This window comes from Sitophilus oryzae, unplaced genomic scaffold (assembly GCF_002938485.1).
Source record: "Sitophilus oryzae breed Bouriz unplaced genomic scaffold, Soryzae_2.0 scaffold_857_pilon_pilon, whole genome shotgun sequence".
Lineage (NCBI taxonomy): Eukaryota > Metazoa > Arthropoda > Insecta > Coleoptera > Curculionidae > Sitophilus > Sitophilus oryzae.
In genome coordinates, this window is record NW_022147480.1 from 3209061 (window position 1) to 3222438 (window position 13378).

The 13378-nt window shown below is 34.2% G+C and overlaps 1 protein-coding gene across 1 annotated transcript in view; it reads left to right on the forward strand.

Moving 5' to 3' along the window:
• The window catches only part of LOC115889992 (laminin subunit alpha), a 126615-nt gene that overhangs the window by 64358 nt on the left and 48879 nt on the right, over positions 1–13378 (forward strand). The window contains exons 34-36 of the mRNA XM_030910100.1: positions 1042–1191; positions 8837–9063; positions 10705–10829. Of these exons, the coding sequence (XP_030765960.1) occupies positions 1042–1191; positions 8837–9063; positions 10705–10829 (502 nt within the window). The remainder of the gene's footprint in view (positions 1–1041; positions 1192–8836; positions 9064–10704; positions 10830–13378) is intronic.

The following is a 13378-nucleotide window of genomic DNA, read 5'->3' on the forward strand; positions in this document are numbered from 1 at the left end:
ATCCACCGTCCATAAAATGAAAGTACCCATAAGGACAATGTAAACACTATTTGGCGCTATTCTTGCAACGGTCGCGACCCAAAACTTTTGAAAATTTCGGAGCGGTTCGGCTTTTTCCGGAATTATATCGCCCAAATATTGTTTATTCAAATTTATTATTATTTTCGTTTAATTTTATAAATAAAATACAGTGTGTTGCATACAAGAAACTTTATTTTATATAAGGACGCATGTATGAAACATTGGAAACCGACGTTATGCCACGATCCACGATGGTTTTTGCAGTTCACAATTCACAGTACAGCTTTTTAAGTTTTTAATGCCACTTTTTCACAATTATCACCTGTTGGAGTAAATAAAACTTGAATTGAACTCACAAGATAGCAATAATTACTTTCAAAATGGACGCTATAAACACTTTTCGGAATTAATTTAATGAGAGCGGTTTAGATTTTGAAAGATTATTATGATTTTTGAAGATTCTGACTTTGACAAGAGAAAATTATTTCTGTTTTTGTTTGCCGTTGTTCTTAGCGACCGCTATAGCAGCGCCAGATCGCGTATAACGGTCGCGACCCAAAATTTTTACGGGCTTTCCAATCTAAACTTGTTGCATTTATCTATGCTTTTTTTAAAACAGATACGTCTACGAAAAATGTTGAAGTTTTGTTAAAATGACATTGTATCAAGTTAAACTTCAAAATTAACAATTACTACCTGATAATAATTACTTAATAAGGTAAAATCAAAAAGCTTCAAACTTTCTGTATGATTATTTTACGTTTATAATTTTTACGTATCTTATGCTCTTTAAAATCAAAGAAGCGATTGCCATACATTACTAACATCTACAGATGCACGAGCAATACATTTATTTTTATTAGATTGTATTAAAAAGCTTCTTTTATTTTTCTTCTTTTATTTTTTTTATCGCTTCTGTCATTATAATTTTTTCGTGGTTAAAATCTACTGCGTGCCCTGTGTCCCATGAATGCTGACAAATCTTAGATTTGTGAAATAGTAAATAATTATTTCTTGTAGGATGTACCAGTTGTGGTTGTGCCGAAGCAGCAGAGAGTAACGAATGTGTGGACGCCACCGGACAATGCAGGTGCAAACCGGGAGTTACCGGCAGAGCCTGTGACAGATGCTCAGCCGGATACTGGAACTATACAGCAGATGGATGCGTTTGTAAGTAGAGGAAGATAAATATTGTAATCGCAAAACATTTTCCGATGCACGTCATCAATCATATCGACATTGACACTAAATTGTGTAAACCTGACTAAATGAAATTTTGGCAAAAATGTTTAAATTTGTTGTATAATTTATAGTGTTGTAAATGGAAATATTGGAAATTTCCAAGCGTGTCTCGGAAATATTGGAAATATTGGGAATATTGGAAATATTTTTAAAAATACTTAAATCTTGTCATTAACGATTCAAACCCGATGTTTATTAATATATCTTTCATATTTTGTAACCCTATAAACATTAAACTTACTATAGAACAGTTTTACAAACATATAATATGGTGAATATATCGAGTTTGAGGATTCACCTACTTATTTGCAACCTCGCATTTCTACGGGGAAGTCCCGAGCTCGTAGGTCGAGCGTAGGGAAGTCCCTGATCGACATTAATTTTGCTGTAAAATCATTTTGTGACATTAGAAGGGTAATTCAGAATAATCTTGCATTGTCCTCACTTGACGACAAATAAAAAATCCAAATTGTTGGAGTTTGTTGACAAAAGAGAAAAATTTGCTATTAAACCCATTCATTGTGCTGCAGAATTACTAAATCCAAAATCACAAAGTTCTGAACTTGATGAAACCCAAATTCTTTCTGCCATAGAATGCATACTTAATATATCAAAAAATAAGCTCAATATAAAGGAGCAAGAAATAATAGATGAAATAACAAGCAAGTTATTTGGAAATAACTTCATATGGAAAAGTAGTTTTGATAACCCAGTCTCCTGGTGGAAAGGACTGTGTTCTTCATCATCATTATCATAGAATGTAGAATGTAGAATGTAGAATGTAGAATGTTTAGAAGGGGAGTTAATCACCGCGACCTTATAGATCTATTGTGTGTTCCCTTTTCTTGAGTTATAACGAGTTATAACTCATCATACAGTCTCAGGGCTTTAAGAAAAGCCAGTATCTGAGACGGCTCCACAGAGGCCAGCTCTCCATCCTCGACATCAGACGTGCCAAGGTTCATGGCACGAATGGTTGTCGTCTCGGCGCACTCAGTGATAAGGTGTTCTGGTGTTTCCCCATTTTCCCCACAAAATCTGCATTCGCCGTTGTTTCTCAGTTTCAGCCTACTGAGGTGTTCGTTGAGGAGAAAGTGTCCTGTTAGAAACCCCGTGACAATCCAAAGATTGTTTTTACTTAAATCAAGGAAAACCTTTGATTTTTCTCGGTCGTAAGTTCTGAGGAACTTTTTCGAGTGTCTTAGACCGTTGGAGGACACCCATTCTATATTACGGATGGAGTCTTCCAGATTCTTCAGTTCCGCTTTCAGTTGGTTCCCGTTAGGAAAACAGAACGGTTCTGGTCCAGTTAGTGGAGTGTTCGCTTCTTTTCTAGCTAGATCATTTGCTTTTTCATTGCCTTCTATCCCTTGGTGAGCAGGCACCCAAACTACACCGACTTTATTTTCTTTGCCTAATTTGTTAAGCTTCTCTAGGCATTCTTTGGCCAACTTCGAATTGATGGTTACTGAGTTGATCGCGTTAAGTGCTGCTTGACTATCGGATAGGATGGCAATTTCCTGTTTTCGATAGTTTCTATCTAAGATAAATTGTACGCATCTTTCGATAGCGTAAATTTCTGCCTGAAGGATACTGGGGTAGGTGCCCATTAGTTCGGAGTATTTAGTTTTCGGCCCAAATACTCCTATCCCTGTCCCTGCTTTGGTTTTGAAAGCATCAGTATACCAAGTGATGGTATGGTCTTTTATATGCTGAGTAAGCGTTTCTTTCTTCCAATTCTTTTTATTACTCAATACTACAGTGAGGTGTTTCTCAAAGTTGTAAATTATTGGTATGTCATCCACTGGGAGGTGGAGAAGTGGAATTTTATTTTTGAGGGTGTTCCAAGCCCCCGACCTGAAAATTCTCCCAGTACTGTTTCCGTCAATGACCATTCTAATCATTGTCGCATTGGCATAACTGCCGACGACGATGTGCAGTGGTGTTAGGTCTAGAATGACCTCCATTGCTGCTGTTGACATGTTCTCATGGCACCTGTGATGCAGATACATGCCAGTCTCTTTACTTTGCACAGGTTTTGCCTTGCTGTACGTTGCTCTAGTTTTGTATACCAAGCAACTGCTCCATAAGTAATCATGGGTCTTACTATCATGGTAATACAACCAGCGCAAAATGTTAGGGGCGCAGCCCCACCTATTTCCCCCCAGTCTTCTGCATATCAGAGAGTCTTTGTGGCTTTGCTAGTAATGTTCTTAATATGCCTGTTCCAGAGAAGTTTACTATCCAGGGTTATTCCCAGATATTTCACTTCCAGCGATGGCAGTATTTCCTTTCCATCTAGATACATTCTTTTCAAGTTTTTCAAACTTCGCTTTCTGGTGAATGGCACTACTGCTGTTTTATCTGAGTTAATACTCAGCCCGACAGTCCTGCACCATCTCTCAGCGATGCGGAGTCCTCTTTGGATAATATCACACAGGGTGCCTTCATGTTTCCCCCGTGCAATGATGACTATGTCATCTGCATACCATATGCAGTGTATTCCCGCTAGAGTTAATTCTTCCATTAGTTCATCCACTACCAAGCTCCACAGTAGGGGGGAGGTCACTCCACCTTGTGGAGTTCCTTGCGTTGTTTTAACAACTACAGTTTTGGTACAACTGCTGTTCGTGTTGAGAGCATTTCCCAAAACCAGCGAATTATCGTACTGTTCACCCCTCTTGTTTCAAGAGATCGCTTGACCACGTTGTGAGGTATATTGTCAAATGTACCTCACTGCAATGTCCAAGAAGGCACAAAGTGCTGTTTCTTTCCTATCCAGGCTTGCCTGTATTAGCTCAGTTAACTGGTACAGAGTAGTTTCTGTGGATCTGCCCGCTCTATATGCATGCTGACTATCGTGCAGTGGTTTAACCTGTAGATGATTTACTCTAATATGGTTGTCCACTACTTTCTCCATCGTTTTTAATATGAACGATGTGAGACTAATAGGCCTAAATGATTTGGGGTTAGCCCAGTCAGTTTTGCCTATTTTGGGTATGAAGATGACTTTCGCTCTTCTCCAGATGGTTGGTATATATCCCATCGCTAAGCTGCTTCTTGTAATGTTTAATAGATGGTGTGTAGCTATTTCCTGACCCTTCTTTAGAAGGGCAGGAAAAATCCCATCTATTCCTGCCTTTTTATAAGGCTGAAAGGTGTCAATAGCCCATTTCAGTTTTTGTTCTGTTATTACTAGCTTGGCCGTCTCCCAGTCTTCCCTGCGAGGATTGTGGGGTTCGGTCGGAGCTACTTGCGTATCAATAGATATGCTACCTGGGAAGTGTGTATGAAGTAGGAGGTTAGCTCATTATCATAAGTAGCTTTACGAATTTTGATGATGCCAGTATCTTCGGCTGCCACGGAACGCAGTTTTAGCGTTTATAGTCATATTCATTCAAAAAAGAGAAACAGGCTTACTAATAATAGAGTCGCTAAGCTACTCTACGTATCCCACAATGAAAACTTGCTGAAGAAAATAGGAAACGGCAATAGATCAATTTTTATTTCCGATACTATTGAAGATTTTGAGGAAGTAGACTGGCAAGAAGATGTTATTGAGTATGATGCTGATGACAGCGATGAAGATATGCCTCTTGCTTGACTAGTGTGTCAAAAATATTTTTTTTTGTACGAACTTAACCTTAATTTATTTTTTAATTTGAAGAATAACTCATTTTGTATTTTGCGATGTTTTGTTATGAATTTTATAAATAAATATTTCAGTTTTTCATATTTTTTTAAATATTTCATATATTTCCATATATTTCCAATATTTCCGGAAATATTTCCGAATCACTATTACATCACTAATAATTTAAGATACCGAGCAGCTCTTCATTTTACTTTATAGAGTAAATGATTGTAACAGATATTTTATTTAGATTAAAGCTGCAAAAATTAGTTTAAAACGAATTTTATTATCGCTGTGTTGGTCGCATTGCGCAGTGTTCAGCAATGTTGTCCTTTATTATTTGACAATTATCCTAGTGTCAGTCATTATTTTGTATAATATCGTGTTGTTGAATCTTTGTGAGTAATTCTCGTTTTTTTGTCTATTTTCATAGTCTTTTTTTTTAAATTGCACTTTTAAGCACAAACAGTAGTGATGTAAAAATTCTAAATAATCGTTACAAAGTAACAGTTACTTTACGAGGACTCGAAGTAACGCTTACCATTTGTATTTAGGACTCGTTACTCGTTACTAAACTAATTCGTTACTTTTGCGCTGGCAGTAATCGTAATCCCTGGAAATGCACGAACCGAGGACTCGAAACTCGATACTGAAATATCCCTTGCTTCGACGTAGGTCTAGTTGTTTTGTTATCAATATGTTTATGTTTAAAGTGTTGACTTGACGCCGGCCGGTGTTTTGGATGGTAAATGTGTGATATTTTTATTACAATTATTATGATTGGTTCATGCCGACCAGGCGGCGGTCTGTCCTTTTGCCGTTTGTTGTCGCTTTTTATTTAGGTAATTCCGCACGTTTTTTCAATTTTAGTTGACATAATTAATATAAGATATTATTTAGGGGTAGACTGGGTTTTATTTTTTGATTTATAGTTGCTCGGTGGCCGAAGAATAGAATTGTTTATTTAGATTGATATGTCTTAGATATTAGTTAAAAATGGATTCACGTTATTCACAAAAAAAATTTAATATCTAAACACTGCTGGGCGTTGATCCAAAGGACTTTTTTGAAGAGATGAATCCGTCACCGAGAAATAGACATTTTTTAAATATTTTTTTATTTTAACAAAAACATACATTTTTTTTATTTTTACTCTTTAATGTTTGCATAATTATTAATGTAAAATACAAAGAGAGAGAGAGAGAGAGAGAGAGAAAAATAAAAAAAATATTTTATATTATACACATATTTTCTATTAAGAGAGAGAAAAAATAAAAAAATACTTTATTTTATACACATATTTTCTACTTTCTTTCTTTGATTTGTTTTCTTTTATTTTTAATTTTATTACTACATAGTGATAACATATCATACAAATATTATACATATTATTAAAAACATATTATTCAGTACTTGAATACCGAGTATTGGCATTATCCTATTAAGCCCTTACACTAGAAGAAAGTAGAAACCCCTTATAGATCAAACCGAGCACGCAACGAAGATCGCCGCGCACAATAAGTAACGAAGTTCCATGTCAAGCCCAAGTCTTCCAACCTGTACACAAAACAACGATTATAAAGTAACGATACTAAGTACCAAAGTGACGAGTAACTAAAGTAACGAGTCCAAAGTAACGAGTCCATATAAGTAACTAAAGTTTACATCACTAACAAACAGTTCTTTTAAGAACTAAATTTTCGAGTTTTTGCATTGCATTTCTTGAAATTGTTGAAAATATGCCAAAGCATTTAAACAGTCGAAGCAAAGAGCTTGTAGCTTCCCTGTTTTTTTTTAACTATTTAAACGAGAACGTGACTATAAAGGTCCTTTATTACCCTTGACTGCAGTCAGAAAAGTAAGCTTAATTGATAAGCACATTATACCACTTTCAAAGTTAAGTTTTTATTAAATTCTGTGATTATTAGTTTGTGCATTACCAGCGCCCTCTTACTTATGTAGTTGTAAGAGATGCATCAATCTTTGAATAAGAAGACTAAGGAAGGAGCATAATGCTATCCATGCTTTGAATAAGAAGACTAAGGAAGGAGCATATCAAAAATCTTCGGTACACCGCGATGAGCCTCAAATATGGCCAAGTTAAATTCCGGTTTATCAGTGTCGTTCTAATTTTATTTAAAAAATGTAAAACTATGATGTAGGGTAGACGTGGGGTAGACTCAATAATTTGTTGTTTTATTTTACGTTGTGAATAAATGTTGGTAGTTATTAAAATTGTTATAAAAATATATAATTCTAATAAAAATAGATAAGTTATAATAAGTATTTATTACCACAAACATCCGATACGCTACTGAAGCAGGTAAGTCAAATTAACGTATCTAAATTCTTTGACATCTAATCTTTGACAAGTAATAAATAAAAGCTAAAATGCAAGAAAAATATATAATTTAGTTAATTTAAGTGAATTTCATAAATGATCGGTTTACTACACGTATGTATATTATATAGTCACTTACTAGCGAAAAGTTGTTCCATTATTTCACTCAATTTTTGCCGAGATCTACCGCACGCTACACAACCAACTATTTTAGAGTCTTTTTTCGATAAATCGCGATAGTGTCACTGTTAATTTAAGTGCTGCCACAATTTCCATCTAGATTTACTACCTTTATACAACTATCAGTAGTAGAATAAATAATAAATAACATAAAATAAGCTCCGTAAAGACTGACAAATCCACAAAATTTCAAATCAAATTCAAATGTGTCAAATGAATCGTCAAACAGAACTGTCAAGGATCCCCACCCTAGAGTGCTTTTTTGGCGCTTTTTCCGCCCACCATGCATGAATACATGGATAGCATTATGCTCCTTCCTTAGTCTTCTTATTCAAAGTATCCATGTATTCATGCATGATGGGCGGAAAAAATGCCATAAAAGCACTCTAGGGTGGGGATCCTTGACAGTTCTGTTTAACGATTCATTTGACACATTTGAATTTGATTTGAAATTTTGTGGATTTGTCAGTCTTTACGGAGCTTATTTTATGTTATTTATTATTTATTCTACTACTGATAGTTGTATAAAACCAGTAAATCTAGATGGAAATTGTGGCAGCACTTAAATAACAGTGACACTATCGCGATTTATCGAAAAAGACTGTAAAATAGTTGGTTGTGTAGACGCGGTAGATCTCGGCAAAAATTGAGTGAAATAATGGAACAACTTTGCGCTAGTAAGTGACTATATATATACATGTAGTAAACCGATAATTTATGAAATTCACTAAATTAACTAAATTATATTTTCTTGCATTTTAGCTTTGTTATTACTGTCAAGGAACAGATGTCAAGAATTTAGATACGTTAATTTGACTGACTTCAGTAGCGTATCGGATGTTTGTGGTAATAAATACTTATTATAACTTATCTATTTTTATTAGAATTATATATTTTTATAACAATTTTAATAAATACCAACATTTATTCACAACGTAAAATAAAACAACAAATTATTGAGTCTACCCCACGTCTACCCTACATCATAGTTTTACATTTTTTAAATAAAATTAGAACGACACTGATAAACCGAAATTTAACTCGGCCATATTTGAGGCTCATCGCGGTGTACCGAAGATTTTTGATATGCTCCTTCCTTAGTCTTCTTATTCAAAGGCATCAATAAATAAATAACCCATAATAACTCTTGTAATCATTTTCATAATGGACTAGTTTTTGCCAACATAGCACAGCTTTAATCTAAATAAAATATCAGTTCCAATCATTCGCTCTATAAAGTAAAATGAAGAGCTGCTCGGTATCTTAAATTATACAACAAATTAAAAATTTTGCGTAAATTTCATAAAGTCAGGTTTATAGACTTTAGTGTCAATGTCGATATGATTGATGACGTGCATCGGAAAATGTTTTGCGAATACAATAAGCTCAGTAACCTCTCATGTTCGCCTATATTTCAGCTTGCGGATGTAAGAGCGAGTTTTCACTGGGTTTCGGATGCAACGCTCTCACTGGTCAGTGTGAATGCCTGCCTGGAGTCATCGGCGAAAAATGCGACCAGTGTCCGCACAGATGGGCCTTCCTTCCCGATTCTGGCTGTCACCAGTGCGATAACTGTCATCACGCTCTTCTGAACGAGACCGATCTGTTGGCGGAACTGATCGATCCAGTTATACGAGAATTTAATGTAAGAATATTTATCTAATAGTGGAGTGCCCAGAGACTTTTACCTCGGAATTCAATTACTGTCAATGTATTAATGTGAAACATTCATTATTGTGTTTTATAGATAAAATACTAAAATGTTTACCCATTTTTTCCCCCATTTGCTTTTAATTTTTTATTTTAGTAATTTTAGTAAATTCTTAATTATTTCCTTCTTAATATTTTGATTTTTTTAATTATTTTTCTAAGTAAATTTATTGAAATAAATAAATCTAATGCATAGTATGCACCTATTCTGCTTATATTCTAATCATTGAAATTTTGGTTGAAATCGAATTATACAGGGTGGCACGTCATATGCGACGCGGTTTTTGCAAGGAGAACCAAAGTTTGTATTGAAGTGAAATTTTCTGAGCTTATGTAAGTCAATTTAAAGTATTTTCTAAAATTATGTAGAGTTCTACAGGGTGTCCCCAAAAAAAGTTACACATCAAAGTTATGTTTTTGTAATAGTAACACCCTATATATTAATTGATTTTTGGATTCTAGTAAAAAAATAAAGGTTTGTTTCATTAGAAAATTATATGACTAAAATGTATAGTTTTTGAAATACATTTACCGGTACGAAAAATAGGCATCTTAAAACTTTGATGTATTTTAAAGGTTATAATATATTTTATTTTAATGGGCCGATTTTGATGATTTTTTAAGCAGTGTGTTGCCAAATTATTTGACTTCTTAGTATCTTTTTCTAAATTAAAAATTAAACTCCCCATCTGTTAATTATACGAGGGAAAACAAAATGTTGATATTTTTGATGAAAGTTTGAAACACCCTGTGAAATACGTTAAAACAGCAAGAAATTTAAAAATTATTTTATCATCTAGATACATCCTTTCTCGATGGTTTGTTTTTTGGTTCATCTCATTAGCTTTATTTTTGTTGGAAATATTCGGTTTTAACGAAGGCACTAACATTTTTCGTAATTTTTACATTAAGACCATGCCTTTGCTTTTGGGCCTAGTCAACACATCTAGTAAGTTCTGGTCCCGAAACAGGCCTTCTTGACATAAGATTTGCTTCATTTAATCTTCTTCTTGTAGTCCTTTAGTTAATATGTACGGTTCTTAAGTGCAATTCATTATCAATTTGAAAAGCTGGCAAACGGCGGTTTCTTAGCGATAAACTTACGATAAGTCGATCGTCTCGATTAGAAGTTCTCATACGAAGGTTCCCGGACGTCCAGATTGCCGTCTTCATGGACGTGGTCATAATTCAAAAACCACTTAGTATACTCTATGGTATTAAGGTATTTTTGGAACCAGAATTTTACAGCAAAATTCACTAAACTCGAATAAATAAATGATATATATTTGACTCACCCTGTATATCTATAAAAATATTTTTGAAATGTGAACTACCATTAAACATATATTTTGTAAAAGGTTTGGAGTGAAAATCTCAAATAGGAATCCTGATACAGAGCTTTTCCGGAAAAACGTAGTTTCGAGAGTCATTAGAGTCATCTCAATTCAAATCAAAATTCGTTCACAGTAAATGAATTCCGAGGTTTGTATCTCATAAGGGCTTAAAGCACTCCACTATAAATAGATCTGTTTGAAAGTGATTACATATTATTTATGATAAAACATTGTTGTTTTAGTCCACGCAATCGGGATACTTTACAAGAAGACGGCTGGACAGCATGAGGGAACAACTGGAGAAGCTCAAACCGAAATTTGACGAACTGGATCCCAGTCATATCGACTTGTCTGGACCTACCCAGGAGTAAGTAGAGATTTCGAATGTTATCGATGTTTTGAGTATCGATACTTAAAATATATCGATATTTCAATTTAAATAAAGCTTGATTTTCATGCGTCCGTTATCCGTTGATACGCTGGTCCGACTGCGCGGCGCGCCATTGGTCATGGCGTTTTCGCGCCACTTTTCATCCGTAATTTTTTTTACTCCAGCCCGTCTACGGAGAAACTTTGAATAAGAAGACTAAGGAAGGAGCATAATGCTATCCATGTATTCATGCATGGTGGACGGAAAAAGCACCATAAAAGCACTCTAGGGTGGGGATCCTTGACAGTTCTGTTTGACGATTCATTTGACACATTTGAATTTGATTTGAAATTTTGTGGATTTGTCAGTCTTTACGGAGCTTATTTTATGTTATTTATTATTTATTCTGCTACTGATAGTTGTATAAAGGTAGTAAATCTAGATGGAAATTGTGGCAGAACTTAAATGAACAGTGACACTATCGCGATTTATCGAAAAAGACTCTAAAATAGTTGGTTGTGTAGCGTGCGGTAGATCTCGGCAAAAATTGAGTGAAATAATGGAACAACTTTTCGCTAGTAAGTGACTATATAATATACATACGTGTAGTAAACCGATCATTTATGGAATTCACTTAAATTAACTAAATTATATATTTTTCTTGCATTTTAGCTTTTATTTATTACTCGTCAAAGATTATATGTCAAAGAATTTAGATACGTTAATTTGACTTACCTGCTTAAGTAGCGTATCGGATGTTTGTGTTAATAAATACTTATTATAACTTATCTATTTTTATTAGAATTATATATTTTTATAACAATTTTAATAACTACCAACATTTATTCACACCGTAAAATAAAACAACAAATTATTGAGTCTACCCCACGTCTACCCTACATCATAGTTTTACATTTTTTAAATAAAATTAGAACGACACTGATAAACCGGAATTTAAGTCGGCCATATTTGAGGCCCATCGCGGTGTACCTAAGATTTTTGATATGCTCCTTCCTTAGTCTTCTTATTCAAAGCGGAGAAACATCGTACGATAACGGACGTTTTGACACTTTGTTGACAAATTTAATCTAACCTTAATAAAAATATAACAGTACAAGAGCTAGCACCATAGATAAAGAAAATAATCTTCTATTAAGATAGATATGAAACTTAATAGTAAAATTTTGGGTCAAAGCGCCCCTCCGTGTTCTTAGTAGAGACTACGTTTAACCCAGCGCCTTCGCCTTTTCTGCTGTAAATATTTTTTATGTTTATATTTGATTTCAAAGGATTTAGTTTTAAAGTTACACTGATATATTAGTATATCAGAGTAATTTTAATAAAACATAAGAATATATATATTTTACAGTTTATTAAATATAAATTTTGACTACAAGGTAGAAAGTAAATCACAATATTTGATAAAACCTATAAGTATACCATTTTTACAGTTAATAAATAATAAAACTATTTCTGACTATGATATTTAAAATTTAGATAGACAGAATATTAAACAACATACCGGGTATTTGCAGACGCAGGCCCAAATTCAATAAAAACCAAAATTTTTCCTGCGAAAATCGGGCTTTTTTCACAGAAAAGATATTTTTTGATTTATCAACAATCATTGTCAAGTTGACAATATACAGGGTGTTTCCTAATTAGTCTAAAAAATTGTGGTGTGATTCCTCATCTGTTCTTAAAATAATTTTTATATAACCATTGGGTCTAAAGTACTTCCTTTCTGATCTACAGGGTGTTAAAAATTAAAAAAAAATCGATATTTTGCTTAACATAAATGGTACACTACTGCTTTTTTAAAGAAAATATATTTTTTTCTTGACTGGCCATCCTTTTTCAACAAAATTGATCTTTTGAGTTTTTCTTGTTCATCAAACGGATGCCGAGAAAAAAATAAATATACTTATTAAGAACCCGCCTTAAGCCGTTTTCTAACGATTTTTTATTTTTTAGATTAATTAGGAAACACCCTGTATATGCATATCACAGGCAACCAAATAAACTAGTAACCTCTAAAAATTATTTTTCCTACCACTAGCGACATACCGTGTTTTTAGTGAGTACTAAATTATTTTATCAAAATTTCACCATATAAGTTTCCAGGCAATGGCTAGCACTGCCGGGAAAACGAGAATTTTAAGAAAGCTGGTTCTTTAATATATCCTGACCAAAGTGCGAGCCGTCTGGCTGCCGCCGGTAGACTACTGCGGTTCACATTACAGTACAGGGTATCCCATTTTCGTGTGTTCTATGGGATTTCTCGTTTATGAGTAGAGATGCAATGATGCAATTTTCACATTACTTATGCTACACGTAGGTTTGCCCTAGCCTCCTTGGTTTCTGAAATATAAGGCGAATTTGTGATGCGCAGTACTGAACAGATGTTGAATTCAGATATGATGCGTAGTAGTGAACGCAAGGTTCAGGAGAGTTCATTCTCACTCTGTTCAGGAGAGCATAGCAAAATATATATTAAAGAACTAGCTTTCTTAAAATTCTCTCTCGAAAACGTTGCTAGCTTAGAC